The following is a 12,396-nucleotide window of genomic DNA, read 5'->3' on the forward strand; positions in this document are numbered from 1 at the left end:
CCCTTGTTCTTTTCCCAGAGTTAGGAGTCTTTCAGGTTCTGTCTCCCTTTCTGATATTTCCCACTCATTTTTTTCTCATTTCCCCTTTATTCCCTTTCACTATTTTTTATATTCCCCAAATGAATGAGAACATATAATGTTTGTCCTTCTCCGATTGACTTATTTCACTCAGCATAATACCCTCCAGTTCCATCCACGTCAAAGCAAATGGTGGGTATTTGTCATTTCTAATGGATGAGGAATATTCCATTGTATCCATAGACCACATCTTCTTTATCCATTCATCTTTCGATGGACACCGAGGCTCCTTCCACAGTTTGGCTATTGTGGCCATTGCTGTTAGAAATATCGGGGTGCAGGTGTCCCAGTGTTTCATTGCATCTGTATCTTTGGGGTAAATCTCCAGCAGTGCAATTGCTGGGTCGTAGGGCAGGTCTATTTTTAACTCTTTGAAGAACCTCCACACAGTTTTCCAGAGTGGCTGCACCAGTTCACATTCCCACCAACAGTGCAAGAGGGTTCCCCTTTCTCCACATCCTCTCCAACATTTTTGGTTTCCTGCCTTGTTAATTTTCCCCATTCTCACTGGTGTGAGGTGGTATCTCATTGTGGTTTTGATTTGTATTTCCCTGATGGCAAGTGATGCGGAGCATTTTCTCATGTGCTTGTTGGCCATGTCTATGTCTTCGTCTGTCAGATTTCTGTTCATGTCTTTTGCCCATCTCATGATTGGATTGTTTGATTCTTGGGTATTGAGTTCAATAAGTTTTTTATAGATCTTGGAAACTAGCCCTTTATCTGATATGTCATTTGCAAATATCCTCTCCCATTCTGTAGGTTGTCTTTTAGTTTTGTTGACTGTATCCTTTGCTGTGCAAAAGCTTCTTATCTTGATGAAGTCTTAATAGTTCATTTTTGCTTTTGTTTCTCTTGCCTTCATGGATGTATCTTGCAAGAAGTTACTGTGGCTGAGTTCAAAAAGGGTGTTGCCTGTGTTCTCCTCTAGGATTTTGATGGAATCTTGTCTCACATTTAGATCTTTCATCCATTTTGAGTTTATCTTTGTGTATGGTGCAAGAGAGTGGTCTAGTTCCATTCTTCTGCATGTGGATGTCCAATTTTCCCAGCACCAACTATTGAAGACACTGTATTTTTTCCAATGGATAGTCTTTTCTCCTTTATCGAATATTAGTTGACCATAGAGTTGAGGGTCCACTTCTGGGTTCTCTATTCTGTTCCATTGATCTATGTGTCTGTTTTTGTGCCAGTACCACACTGTCTTGATGACCACAGCTTTGTAGTACAATCTGACATCTGGCATTGTGATGCCCCCAGCTATGGTTTTCTTTTTTAATATTCCCCTGGCTATTTGGGGTCTTTTCTGATTCCACACTAATCTTAAGATGATTTCTTCCAACTCTTTGAAGAAAGTCCATGGTACTTTGATAGGGTTTGCATTGAATGTGTTAATTGCCCTGGGTAGCATTGACATTTTCACAATATTAATTCTTCCAATCTATAAGCATGAAATATTTTTCCATCTCTTTGTGTCTTCCTCAATTTCTTTCAGAAGTGTTCTATAGTTTTTAGGGTATAGATCCTTTACCTCTTTGGTTAGGTTTATTCCTAGGTATCTTATGCTTTTGGTTGCAATTGTAAATGGGATTGACTCCTTAATTTCTCTTTCTTCAGTCTCATTGTTAGTGTATAGAAATGCCACTGATTTCTGGGCATTGATTTTGTATCCTGCCACGCTACCAAATTGCTGTATGAGTTCTAGCAATCTTGGGGTGGAGTCTTTGGGGTTTTCTATGTACAGTATCATGTCATCTGTGAAAAGGGAGAGTTTGACTTCTTCTTTGCCAATTTGAATGCCTTTTATTTCTTCTTGTTGCCTGATTGCTGAGGCTAGGACTTCTAGTACTATGTTGAATAGCAATGGTGAGAGTAGGAACTCGGTATGGATGTTGACACCTCGCTGACTTCAATGTACACTGAGTAACAACTCCCACACGGCCTGTATTTTCCTATAAAACTCCTCAGCCTTTTACAGCCCCCTGCCCCCCACCCTACCCTTAACCGCCTGCTAGCTTGCAGTGTTGGGAGGCATTACCCTTCTGCAGCCTCCTTTGCCTGGCAAAATAATAAACTATCCTCCTTCTTTTTCCCCAAAATGCCTTCTAGTTACATATTTTGGTTCCAGAACACAGAAGTTTTTGACAACAGAACCAAATGAATTCCCTGAGAAAACAAGCTTTAAATTTTCTACTGGTTTTAACCTCATTAACCCTATGGGGTATGGTTTCAGTTCTGCCAAAACAGCTCAAGAATGTGGGATCCCTGGGTGGCGCAGGGGTTTGGCGCCTGCCTTTGGCCCAGGGCGCGATCCTGGAGACCCGGGATCGAATCCCACGTCGGGCTCCCGGTGCATGGAGCCTGCTTCTCCCTCTGCCTGTGTCTCTGCCTCTCTCTCTTTCTCTCTCTGTGACTATCATAAATAAATAAACATTTAAAAAAAAATTTTTAAAAAGAATGTACTTTAGGTCACTCTTGACCATTGACACAGCACTGGGAATTTTACCATTGATTTATTATGTCTGATGTAGTTAGGCTATTTCCTGGCTAGGTAGACATTATTAGTTTCTGCATTCCCTTTGCTTCCTTAAAATCCTTAACTATTGAGGTTTTTGCATTTCTTGGTAATTTTTTTTTAAGATTTTTATTTGTTTATTCATGAGAGACACACAGAGAGAGGCAGAGACATAGGCAGAGACAGAGGGAGAAGCAGGTTCCATGCAGGGAGTCTGATGGGGGGCTCGATCCCAGGACTCCAGGATCACACCTTAGGCTGAAGGCAGGCGCTCAACAGCTGAGCAACCTGGGTGTCCCACATTTCTTTGTAATTCTATCACTTCCTTGGATGTCCTTGCAGAAGTCTGCTCCAGTTAGTAGACCCTTAGGGCACAGATCATGGAAAATAGCTGGGGACCTAAAATGACTTCTCCTAAAATGACTATGTCTCATCTTTCATTTTCTGGAAGCTACTAACTCTTTCTGCATACACTGCCATAACTGAAATTTAAAAAAAAAAAAAAAAAGTATTATTGGATGCCTGGGTGGCTCAGTGGTTTAACCCCTGCCTTTGGCCCAGGGCATGATCCTGGAGTCCTGGGATCAAATCCCACATCAGGCTCCTTGCATGGAGCCTGCTTCTCCCTCTGCCTGTATCTATGCCTCCCTCTCTTTCTGTGTCTCTCATGAATAAGTAAATAAAATCTTTTTAAAATTTAAGTATTATCTTAAGTATAATATTAAGTATAACCTCAAATGCATACACTACTTAGAAATGAATATAATAAAACTATGCAAGAGATTGGATCTGAAAACCACAAAACATTGCAGAGAGAAATTAAAGACCTAAATAGTGAAGAGATTGAGATATATCACTTGTGGATTGGAATATTTGATATTGTTAAGTTGTCAATTCTTCCTGAATTGATCAATAATTTTAATGCCAGTCCACTCAACATTTCAGCAGGCTTATCTTTTCAAAAATTGAAAACTGATTCTAAAATACATAGATAAATATTTTTAAAAAAGACTTAAATTAGCCAAAGAAAGCCATTTTGAGAGTGAAGAAAAATTATTAAATGATCTAGCCTACCTAATTTTAAGAGTTAATAGGAAGTGATAGTACTGAAAACGATGTATAGATCTGAGGATAACAAATAGATTAATTGCACAGAATAGAGAATCCAGAAGTATACTCACCCATATTAACTCAGTGGATCTTTAAACAAAGTTACAGAGTTATAGCAAAAGGGAATGCCACTGGAAAAATTAATCTCTAGAAAAATTTAACTTCAAGCTCTGTATCACATCTGTCATGAGCATGCTATGAAGGCGCACACACGATTTGTGTCTTTCCACAATGTCAGGTTTATTTAATCATAAAGCAAAGTTAAATAACAATTATAAAGCAGGTTCAGAGACCAAATTCAACGACATTTCCCCATGGTTAAACTTGGCTTCTTATACAGCACACAGAACAGACAAACCACACAACATACAAGATAACAGAAGAGTGTAGGAAGTTGGCTAGAACCAAACGTGAGATCAGTCTGTGAGTCTCAGTGTGGTCCAGGTCAGCTCTGGGCACTTCCTGACTATTCTGTTCAAGCAAGGGAGGATTTCAGATCTGTTTGGAGATCAGTTGGGCAGAGCTTTCTGTAGTGGCTGCTTTTTTTAAGTGCTCAGACATAGAGAGGTCACGTCTGAAGATTCTGACAGCTGCCCAAATCCACTCTTTTTTAAAAAAATTTAATCAGCTGCAGGTCCCCACAGACCTCCTCTGGTTCTGCTCATTATCAGTTCTTGGGGTGTCAGCTGATGCTGGTCCAGGCTGTGTCATCTAGCTGCAGTACCTTTAGTTGCTTGCATCATTGTTTGACATAGGCCCCTGCTTTACAAAGGCTCCTGCTTCACATGAGAGATTCCATTTGCTCACTACAATATCATACCCCAAAATTCCAATACTAACATGTATGGATCACAGGACTAAATGTAAACACTAAATCTACAAGTCCTCTAGGGGCAAAAATAAAAGAATGTCTTCATGATTTTAAAAAATTGACCAAAAAATTGACCAAAAGTTTCTCAGGGTGTACAGAAAAATCATTCATTGTGAAACAAATATATAAACTTTATGGGAACAAATCTCTTTTTTTGTGTGTATGCGTGATCACAGGTATTAGTTTTTAATACTATTAACTGAGCCACTTTCACCCCTAGTATGAAAGAGAAGTCCTTACATGGCAATGTATCTGTAAAAATTATGTGACCAAATTTCAAAACATGCACTCTTCAAAAATAATGTTAAAATAATGAAAAGGTGAGTCACAGACTAGAAAAAATATTCATATAGAGTAATTCTGATAAAAACTTGCATTCAGAATACATAAAGATCTTCCATAACTTACTGATCAAAATGAAACAACAAAATGTAAGAGACACTTCATAAAAGAAGATACAAGAATGGTCAAAAACCACGTGAAAATCATTTCAATATCCGTAATTGTCAAAGAAATGTAAATTATAACTACCAAAGGAAAACACTTCATACCCAACCTCCACAGCAAGAACTTAGCCGATTGTGACAAAAGGAAACAACTAGAATTCTCATAATATACCACTTGATGGAATGTAAAATAGTTTTTAACGACTTTAGAAGTTTTATAAGTTTATAAAATTTTACAAATTTTATAAGAAATAACCAGTTTATTTTGTAAGAAGTTATACCTTCTTACAAAACTATGACCCAGCAATTCTACTCTTAAGCATTTATCCAAGACAAAAGAAGACACATGTCCTTCAAGAAACTCAAATATATACTGGCAGATGCATAGATTGTGGTATGTCCATATTACGGAAATAAAAATGAACATACTAGTCGTACACATAAATGAATCTCAGAAACATTATGGGGGAGGTATTAACTTCCTGAATGGTAGAGTAGTGACCTCCTCAAAACTGCTCCTCCAAGAACACTGGCAAAAGGTATCTAAGTCAACTTTTTCAGAAGTTTTAATCAAAACTTAAATTAAGCAAAGCTTACAGCAATCCTGAGAGTGTTTATTCCATAAAAATTGCAGGGAATTCTGCTAAGAATGGTGAGCTTTGTGGCACATTCTACTTGCTCTATTCCCACATCCTCTCCTTAGTTACATAGTAATCTTGAAAACTGGAATTGAGATTACCTGGCTATGCACATTGGTCAGACTGCATTGAGCTTTACATTTAAAATTTCTGCACTTTATAAGGAGTAAATTTGCCTTCCTAAATATGACTTAATAGTAAATTTTGCTTTCTTCAGAGTAAAACATATCAAATGATTTACTGTTATTTCTAGGGTACCATGTTATAAGGGCTCTTTTATACTATAGATTATATACTATAGATTAACATGCAGAGCAAAAAGTTTAAGCACTGAGAACTAAAGTTCCCCTCAAACCTGGTCTTTACTAGAAATTTTTTAAACAATGACATCAAGAGTAGAACCCAGAAAGCTCTCCAGTTTATCTATTCATTCTTCTCTTGTCTTTATTTATCTATTGTCACTGAAGCCTGGGAGGAAAAGGGGTGAGTGAGGATGAAAAGGAGAGAAGGAGGAGAAGTAGCTAAATGAAGAACTCTTAGTAGTGAATAAGGGTCGTCAAGGCAACTACTTCTGGGATTTCTCTACACAAAAGGGGCTCAAAGAGTTTTTACACAGCCTGCTGGGACCATTTACTTCTCAAAATCCTGTCATCACGAATCCCATATTCTTAGAGAATCAAGTACATTGAATGATTAGTATAATAAAGGAAGATGATATTTATGTGTTGGGCAATCTAACAAAACCAGAAAGGAAAACACACATGAAACCCTCAAATCTAGGAACTATGGAAAAACCAAAAGAGCAAGAGCTGCATTTTACAAGTGTTAGCCTAAAAGTCATACTTCTGTACTACCTTGTGGCTAGTAGTTGTTTTTTTTTTTTTTTTTTCTTGATCCTGTACCCTAGAAGGAGAGCCTGGCTGCTAGTCTAATCCAAATATTTGTGTCTAACTATCATAAACATACTAAGAAGCCTCTGACTTCTGGTATCTATCTTTAAATATATTAGAATAAGTAGGCAGTCAGCAGGCTAGGAAAGCCAAAATGTAGCGACTTTAGTACTGTTATTGAGGGGACCCTGATCATTTCATTATGAGAAAAAGAAGCTCAAATCAATCACTTTCAATATAACAATACTGTTCAGCACTGCAGTGCAGTGTGCTTTTAAAAACACTGCACACACTTATATTTTTCTATTAGCAGAATTCTACATGCTGTGATAGGCAGGGTTGAAAATATGTAGGAATCCACAAATTGTATCATGTGGGAAAAAATCTAACCCATCTACTTATAAAGTTAACACTGGTTTTAACATTCCTGTTGAGTTGTAAACAGCATAAAGTGCCAGTGTCTAAACTAAGAGTCTATAAGTGAGCAGTGAGTAGGCAAGGAATTTAATTTTACTGAGCAAATGTGTAGTGGACTGCAGTAGCTATTATAAAGCAAGATTTCTTCTGGTATTTCATGACTCCACCCTCACCACCGACATACACACAAGTACACAAATACATACATACCCCACAACCATATACATGATGAATACCTGAGACTTTTTAGGCAATGCTGTCCTTTCTAAAGAGATGCAGACTTGCCTCTAATGCAATTGTCCCAAAAGTATGTAAAATTGAGGCTTCCAGGTGAAAAGTCTATGAAACAGAATGAGTGAATTTATAATATGAGAGAGGAAATGAAAGACAGAGAAAGAGAAAGAAAGAGAGACCGTGAACGACTTCATGGCACTAAGAACTCCAAGCCTACGATGGTTTGAATTAACTTGTGTTCCTTCACTGGATACTCTATTGCTATATTGAAATCACATTTACTTTATGCAATATGAAAGACGTAGGATACTGAAATATCATGTTTATTAAAATGTTTAATTTCAAAGAAGGCAAGACAAATAAAACATTATCCAACAAAGCATCCAACCAGCTACCAAAGAACTTCCTTTCTAACATTAACTTTCTGAAATAATGATTCTTGACAACTTTTAGTTCCAGGTGCCAGAGGCAATATTTTGTCTTCCATCACCCTATGCCCTCAATTGGAATGATTTCTTTCTTAATTTAAAAACTTTTAGTAATGGCCTGCTTATAAAGGCATGGAGATGTTCAGGTTGACATAAAGAGGTTTCTTTTCTTAAGGATGTCTTAATCAATTTTTTTTTTTAAGATTTATTTATTTATTTGAGAGCAAGAGCAGATAGAAGGAGGGGCAGAGGGAGAGAGAGAATCCTCAAGCAGACTCCCTGCTGCATGTGGAGCCTGATGTAGGTCTCAATTTCATGACCCTGAGATCATAACCTGAGCCAAAACCAAGAGTTGGTAGGTTAGCCAACTGAACCACCCATGTGCCTCTAGTTTATGTATATTACACTGTATTTTTATAATTAGTTTCTCTAACAAACAACTTGATTAAAGCTGTAATATTTATAGAATCACTGGAATAGGCATGTTTAAATATGTAGCTTGGAAAGAAAGATGGAGGGTCAGGGCAATCAAAAGGAGGTAATATTTATGCTGTCTTGAAATATGAAGAGCTCTCCAGAAAAAGAATGATAAGAGGAAACCATTGAATAAGACAGAAAAATGTGTTTTTGATATGCAGTATCTGAAATGAAGAATAAAGGAAGATAAAATGATAAGATTTGGAATCAATTTCTTATCAAAAACTCTAAGCTATAATGAAAGCAAAATGAGTTTTTAGTCTCTTTTAAATGGCTACTTTTCTATTATTATGACAGTCTTTCCATGAAATATACTAGCATCACACTTAGTATACTTTACCCAGTTCCAACCAGTTTAAAGCACTACCTGCTTACATGTCAATGGTCACTGTAAAGAAAATCCAGTCCTACTGGGGAGATATTCCATCAAGAAAATACCAGTCAAACCAACTTAAAGCTTTAAACATGCCCCAGTGAAATTGCAGCCAGCAGTAAAATAAATATGTATGGTTATTTGCTAAGGTATTAGGGAAAACCTACTTATCTTGCCCTGGCTCTTTAAGCTTAAACTTCTTACTCATTTAAAAATCAAACACATGACACTTTATCTACAGGAGTTATAAAGAATACCTCTTTTCTAAGCTCAGAAACCTCCATTCTATGGAGCCTTGGTGTTCTTGTTCTGTGATACCCCCTATATTTACCTTGTGGTTTGTTCCCATTATTCCCTCACATCAAGATTACTTGTCCAGATTAGAAATGTTTGACTCTGAGGGGGCCTGGGTGGCTCAGTCAGTTAAGCATCCAACCCTTCGTTTCAGCTCAGGTTGTATTCACAGGGTCAGGTGATTGAGCCCCGCATCAGCTCCATGCTCAGTGTTGAGTCCACTTGAGATCCTCTCTCCCTGTCCCTTTGCCCCTCCCATTCATGTGCTTGCACTCACGCTGTCTCTCACTCACTTTCTAAAAATAAATAATTCTTAAAAAAAAAAAGAAATATTTTATTCCAGCATCTCTGTCAGGATTAAGTTCTGATTTTTTTTCTGGTTCACTGGGGCTAAGAAGCAGTCTCTAAGCCTTTTGGGTCCTCTGGACAAGTTCTGACTCAGCCTACTCTTAATTACTTGTTCTCTGGCAGTTATATACACCACTATTCAATCATGAAACCATCAAATGGGGAAAAAATGGAATCATTCCTCCTGCTCCAGTCTTTCTCTATCTCACCTACTTTTATACTGGTGTTTTATGCCTCTGAACAGGGAGTTGAAATGTGATATCTGATTATTTTCAAGCATATAGGTTCTGTGGAATTTATACAGAGTGACCATATTCTCCAGGATGCAGAGACCGTTAGTCTAATTCCACTATCAAAAACAACAACAAAACTCATGACATGAAAAAAAGGAGTCAGGGTGAATGAAGGTTGATTTGGTCATTTTTATGTTCCCTCAGAGTCCTAAAATCCCATACTTTGTTGATTCTAAGTACAGAGGTAAAAACAAGTTGTTTTAAAAATTTTACCTAAGGAAGCTTTGACCTCCTTGTTTCTCAGACTATAGATGAGAGGATTTAACATAGGGATGACCACTGTATAAAACACAGATACCACTTTGTCCTGGTCCATTGAGTAGCTGGAGCTGGGGCGCAGATACATAAACAGAATTGTACCAAAGAAGATGGTAACCACCATCAAGTGGGAAGCACAGGTGGAAAAGGCTTTGTGCCTCCCTTCAGCAGAATGGATCCTCAAAATGGCAATGAGTATGTACAGATAAGAAATGAGAATAATCAAGAGGCAGCTCAGTTCATTAAAACTGGCAAAAGCAAAAATGACAACTTCATTGATATGTGTATCAGAACAAGAGAGTTTCAGGAGGGGTGGAGTGTCACAGAAAAAGTGGTTGATGACATTTGAACTGCAGAAAGACAGCCGAAAGGTGAAGCCAGTGTGAATGGCAGCATTCAGAAAGCCTGCAAGATACGTGGCCAACACCAGAAGGACATTAAGATGGGGAGACATAATAACTGCATAAAGAAGAGGCTTGCAGATGGCCACATAACGGTCATAAGCCATCACGGCCAACAGGAAGCCCTCAATGCCGGCAAAGGAACCAAAAAAGAAGAATTGAGTGGCACATCCATTAAATGAAATGACTGGGTTCTCCACCCAGAAATTCACTAGCATATTAGGGGCAATGACAGAAGAATAACAGAAATCAACAAGGGATAAGTTACTGAGGAAAAAATACATTGGAGTATGGAGATGTGAGTCAATCTTGATTAATAGGATCATGCCAAGATTTCCAAATACAGTGATCATATAGACGACCAGAAACACCATAAAAAGAAGGCACAGTAGTTCTGGATGATCCCCGAATCCCACAAGAATAAATTCAGTCACTGTTGTATGGTTGCTCATATCTTTGTCTCAGAATAGATGATTCATTTGCTAGGATAAGAAAGAAACCAAGGAAATACATTGTATAAAGAAAAAAAAATACCAGGAAAATAAAATAGTTCAATCTTATAAGTAAGATTAACTCTAAAATGCCCTGAGGATATGTGTATTAAACCTCTTTATTTTCCTATTGCAGTGAAAAAATTCCTTGAGTAAACAGAGTAACCTATTTTATTTAAAACTAATGTGTGTGTGTATGTGTGTGTGTGTGTGTGTGTGTGTGTGAAGTCTTTGATCGTTGACCCTATTTATCCATAGCCTATCTTAACTCTCAACTTTTTTCTCCTCCTCCCTTGGTCTTACTGCCTTCACCTCCTATGATCCAATTCCTTGCATTCATCTTGGCAATAAAACATACAATACAGTTGAATACCTTTGCTTGTATACAGTTCTACTTTTCCTATTTTCTCTCAAGTCCACTCTGACCAGGTTTCCACCCCAGCACTCCATGGAAACATCTCTTACCTAAAGCATCATGGATTTTTACATTGTCAATTTCTGTGGTCAATTCTCATTCCTCATCCTTTTGACCTATCAATAACATTTGACAGAATTGACTTCTTACTGCTCCTTGAAAGACTTTCTTATCTGATCTTCCAGAACTCCAGACTTCAAGTTTTCCTCCTACAGTTGCGTTACTCTTTCAAGTCTCTGCTTACTCCTTCTTTTCTCTATGACTCTTAAGGCTGAAGTACCTCAGTCCTTGGTCTACCTCTTTTTCCTATTTATACTCTACTCTGGTGACTATTCAATTCTGTAAATTTAATTATCATCTATATACTTAAAACTCCTTAATTTATATCTCTAGCCCTGACCTCTTTTCCAAATTTCAGACTTATAATTTAACTGCTTACTCACAATCTCCACAATACTATCAAATAGCAACTCAGAATGACCCAAAGCTGAATTCTTCATGCCCTCCCTAATTTGCACCAAACATAGCATTCCTTATCTCATGTTAATGACAACTCTATACTTTCATTTGCTTAGATGACATTAAATAAACAAATAAATATTCAAGATATTAATCTCTTCTCTTTCTTATATACTATATAACCAGTTAATCAGAAATTATGTTGGTTCTACCTTCAAAATATCCATATCAACTACTTCCTATCGTCTCTATTCCTATCAAGACCCAAGACGACATTACCTTTCACCTAGATTACTGTAACAGTCTTTCACTGATCTATCTTTAAAGTCAGCTAAATTCCTACCCTATAAAAAAAAAACTATTTTAAAATTTTGTAAAGCTCTGCTTTACACATACATATACAAACATACTTACATTATATATGGAATTCTTGCTACAAAAAAATTAATTAAATTTCCCTACTTTGCACATACACACACACACATATATACATGGATAAACATGTATATATACATTCATATATATAAGTGTCTGTATAAAATTCTCATTTGTTATTAGTCATCTTAAATTTCTGTTGCCTAAAAACAAAATCCAAATTAGTTTAGTTGGTAACATTAAATTTAGTATTTCAGACATATCCTAATTGAGATGTTTAATTACTTGATCTTTTTTGGGTCCTCTTGGAATCTTTCTATGTCTGAACACTTTAAGATCAACTAAATAATCTTACCTTTGTTCTTAAGAAATATTCGCCAATAATGGTTATTAGTTTAGTTTTGCTTTACTGCTTTTTGGAGGAATACAAGTTTTCTGTCTTACAATGTGAAATTTATAGCTATGATGAAGATGGAAGTGGCATAAGAGATCCAGTTATGACAGCATTAAGACAGGATTAATTCAACAGAGAAAATGCTGCTTCTGAATCTGAAGCAGTCAGCCTTATTCAGTGTGTGATGACTCTCT

At 37.0% G+C, this 12,396-nt stretch overlaps 3 protein-coding genes across 3 annotated transcripts in view; all 3 read right to left on the reverse strand.

Annotated features, from left to right (window-relative positions):
• The window catches only part of LOC140612769 (olfactory receptor 5M3), a 144,931-nt gene that overhangs the window by 99,120 nt on the left and 33,415 nt on the right, over positions 1 to 12,396 (reverse strand). The window lies entirely within an intron of this gene.
• Positions 1 to 12,396, reverse strand: part of LOC140612768 (olfactory receptor 5M11) — a 104,069-nt gene that overhangs the window by 58,261 nt on the left and 33,412 nt on the right. The gene's annotated exons all lie outside the window — the stretch shown is intronic.
• LOC140613637 (olfactory receptor 5AP2-like) lies at positions 9,103 to 10,520 on the reverse strand. Its single transcript, XM_072792069.1, has 2 exons — positions 9,623 to 10,520; positions 9,103 to 9,230 (listed from the first exon to the last, which is right to left on the reverse strand). Exons 1-2 carry the CDS (start codon positions 10,518 to 10,520, stop codon positions 9,103 to 9,105), a joined length of 1,026 nt encoding a protein of 341 aa, XP_072648170.1.

Source organism: Canis lupus, chromosome 21 (assembly GCF_048164855.1).
Source record: "Canis lupus baileyi chromosome 21, mCanLup2.hap1, whole genome shotgun sequence".
Taxonomy (NCBI): Eukaryota; Metazoa; Chordata; class Mammalia; order Carnivora; family Canidae; genus Canis; species Canis lupus.

Coding starts and splice junctions, on each gene's coding strand:
- LOC140613637 (XM_072792069.1), bottom strand. CDS start 10,520: ATGAGCAACCATACAACAGTGACTGAATTTATTCTTGTGGGATTCGGG. Junction 9,231..9,622: donor GGAGGTCAAAGCTTCCTTAG/GTAAAATTTTTA, acceptor TAACTGCCAGAG/AACAAGTAATTAAGAGTAGG.